The sequence below is a fragment of the Poecilia reticulata genome, linkage group LG13, assembly GCF_000633615.1.
Source record: "Poecilia reticulata strain Guanapo linkage group LG13, Guppy_female_1.0+MT, whole genome shotgun sequence".
Classification (NCBI taxonomy): Eukaryota; Metazoa; Chordata; class Actinopteri; order Cyprinodontiformes; family Poeciliidae; genus Poecilia; species Poecilia reticulata.
Genome location: NC_024343.1, coordinates 6,092,521 through 6,095,305, shown reverse-complemented (window position 1 = coordinate 6,095,305; position 2,785 = coordinate 6,092,521). Strand labels below are relative to the sequence as shown.

The following is a 2,785-nucleotide window of genomic DNA, read 5'->3' as shown; positions in this document are numbered from 1 at the left end:
CTGAGTCCATGAGAGCCGACAGCTGAAACACGTTCTGTCTGAGCGGCCACACGAGAACTAAAGTCAGGAGTAATAACACTATTTTCTAATGAAGTGCTTCTCAATTCCAGTCCTCAGGCCCCCCTGCTTTGCATGTTTTAGATGTGCCTCTGTTCCAGAACAGCTGATTCAAATGATTGCATGACCATCAAATACTGCAGAAACCTGTTAATCACCCAGAGATTCAATCCAGGTGTGTGGCAGAAGGGAAACACCTAAAACATGCAGGTCAGGGGGGCATGAGGACCAGAATTGAGAAACATTGCGTTAGTAGGTCGCCATCTTTCTTGAAGCAAAGTATGGGTTTGACGCTAACCAACCAATTGGGGAAGTTGTAGCCTGATGACGTGCCTCTCCTCATTTGCATTTATTTTTTCCAAGTTTTGCGGGGAAATAGAATGTGATAAATAAGAAAATAAGGAAATACTAAATGAATAAGGGAAATTGGAAAATGGGAAATGTAACAATTTTTCAAACAAATGTTAAATGAAAAATAGATAAAAGAAAAATGGGTAAATAAAAAAGGGATATATGAGAAATTGATTAATTGATTCTATTTCAATGAAACTGGAAGTAGAAAATCAGGTTAATGGAAAAAGGAAATTGAAAAATTGTTAAATTAAAAAATAGATCAATGAAAAATGGGTAAATGGATAAAGGGATACATGAAAAATAGGTAAATGAAAAAGAGAAATTGATAATATGAAAAATTGGGTTAATGAAAAAGCTAAATTAAAAAATGGTTAAATGAAAAATAGATTAATGAAAAATGGGTAAATGAAAAATAGAAAATGAAATAAGGGAAATTGAGAAATTGATATGAAAAATAAATAAATGAAAAAGTGGGTTAATGAAGAAGCTAAGTTATTTATTTAACAATTTTTTTATTTATTTCACTCATTTTCTTCATTTTTTTATTTATTTTACTCATTTTTTGATTTATTTATTTAATTTAGGCTGAAACAGCTCTCCATACATCTGGTTCAAATTCTGTAAAAAAAGAAAAAACGAAAAAGAAAAAATCTTATTAAGCACCTTTTGCAATCCAATAATCAATCTGTTAATCCAAAAACAGATTAATTGCAGTCCTACACTGAATTGATTAGCTGCAGTTTCATCCTTTGCTACAAATGATCAAACGTTCAGTAAAGGAATGCTAAGTTGTTGTATACCAGCTGGTAAAATTTTTACTTCTTTTAAAGTATTTGAATAATTTCAATGTTTTAATGCATTTCTAAAATGAACCGGTTAATCATCAGAATAAATTACTGAACTAATTGTTAGTTGCAGCTGTCCTTTTTCTTCTGTCCCATTTTTTTATATTGTGAAAAAATTCAGATTTTTCAGGCAGATGCAGATTCCTTGATTTTCACATTCTGAACCACGTTAGGCTTAGTATTCTCCTGTGACTCTCTGTCAGGCTGAAGGAACGCCTCAGATGAAGAGCCACAACACCCTGCTGTGTCCTGCAGGTCAGTGTCTGCAGCTCAAAGCTGGGTCTCCAGGTTTCTGTGGAGAAAATCTCTCTGTGTCATTAAGCATCAGACTTTTATCAGAAAACCAGCTCACATTTCAACAAATGGCTGTTTTTGTTACCAGATGGTCCAGTGGAGAAGAAAATCTCTCTCCAGCGGCCTGAAATGTTTGTGGAGGGGTCAGTCAGAGCATCTGTCTCTGTCCTGGGTAGGTGACACCACACAGAGGCCCCCATGGCCCCTGGAGCGATGGGTACCTCGTCTTATAAGCAGAAATTGTGCTTAAATGTCTGACTTTTATTTTTGTTGTTGCCTCTCTCTTGCAGGTGACCTGATGGGCCGGGCCCTTCAGAATTTGGACAAGCTGCTGGCCATGCCGTACGGCTGTGGGGAGCAGAACATGCTGCTGTTCGCTCCAAACATCTTCATCCTCAACTACCTGAAAAGCTCCGGTCAGCTGACCGAGGCCATCCTGGAGAAGGCCAAGCGCTTCCTGGAGAGCGGTGAGGGCACTTCGCTCAATCTCTCCTCTGTCCTCTTCACCAAGAGGAGGAGGTGAAGCTGAATCAAATAAAAAATGAAAAGAATAAAATATGTGAATCAATTTGTTTGCATTTATAGTGGTGGTTGTAATGTAGCAAAAGGTTCAGGAGGAATCGAGCTCAAAATGTCAGAGCTAGATAAACTCCAGAGTTGCTCTTCCAGAACAGGAGTAGAACGTGGCTTTCTGTAGGTGGAGAAATCATTTCTGAACAAGCAGGTTTTTTTTTTTTTAAGTATTTCTGATTCTGTTTGCTTCTCTGTGTTGTAGGATATCAGAGGGAGCTCAACTACAAGCATGACGACGGCTCCTACAGCGCCTTTGGGAACAGCGACCCCACTGGAAACACCTGGTAAGTACAATGATCTGCAGCTTTTAATCAGGAGCTCCACAGCAGACATTTCCATATTGATTGAACAGATTAATTCATACAGTCATAATATACACTTTATTGAAATAAGTGCTAAAATAACAAGGCGATCGTTCATAAAAATAAATCACATAGATGGGCTCCTATTTATGCTCCATACACTGAAGTTGATTGAATTTGAGTAAACATAATTTTATTGAGTGACTCCAACATGTGTCTGATGTTTGTTTGGAGGGCAGAAACATGAAGATAGAACTGGTGTTAGACTCAAGTTGCATCATTCGAGAAGCATTTAAAACATTTATCCAAAAGGTTTGCTTTTCATATCTCTGGTTTCATGTGACAAGAGAACAAAAAAAA

General features: G+C 37.4%; 1 protein-coding gene across 3 annotated transcripts in view; it reads left to right on the top strand.

The window, feature by feature from the left end:
• LOC103474295 (alpha-2-macroglobulin-like protein 1) overlaps positions 1 to 2,785 on the top strand; it is a 38,369-nt gene that overhangs the window by 25,555 nt on the left and 10,029 nt on the right. For all 3 annotated transcript variants that reach the window (XM_008425137.2, XM_008425136.2, XM_008425138.2), the window contains 4 exons: positions 1,460 to 1,511; positions 1,639 to 1,722; positions 1,841 to 2,017; positions 2,326 to 2,407. In XM_008425137.2, the coding sequence (XP_008423359.1) occupies positions 1,460 to 1,511; positions 1,639 to 1,722; positions 1,841 to 2,017; positions 2,326 to 2,407 (395 nt within the window). The remainder of the gene's footprint in view (positions 1 to 1,459; positions 1,512 to 1,638; positions 1,723 to 1,840; positions 2,018 to 2,325; positions 2,408 to 2,785) is intronic.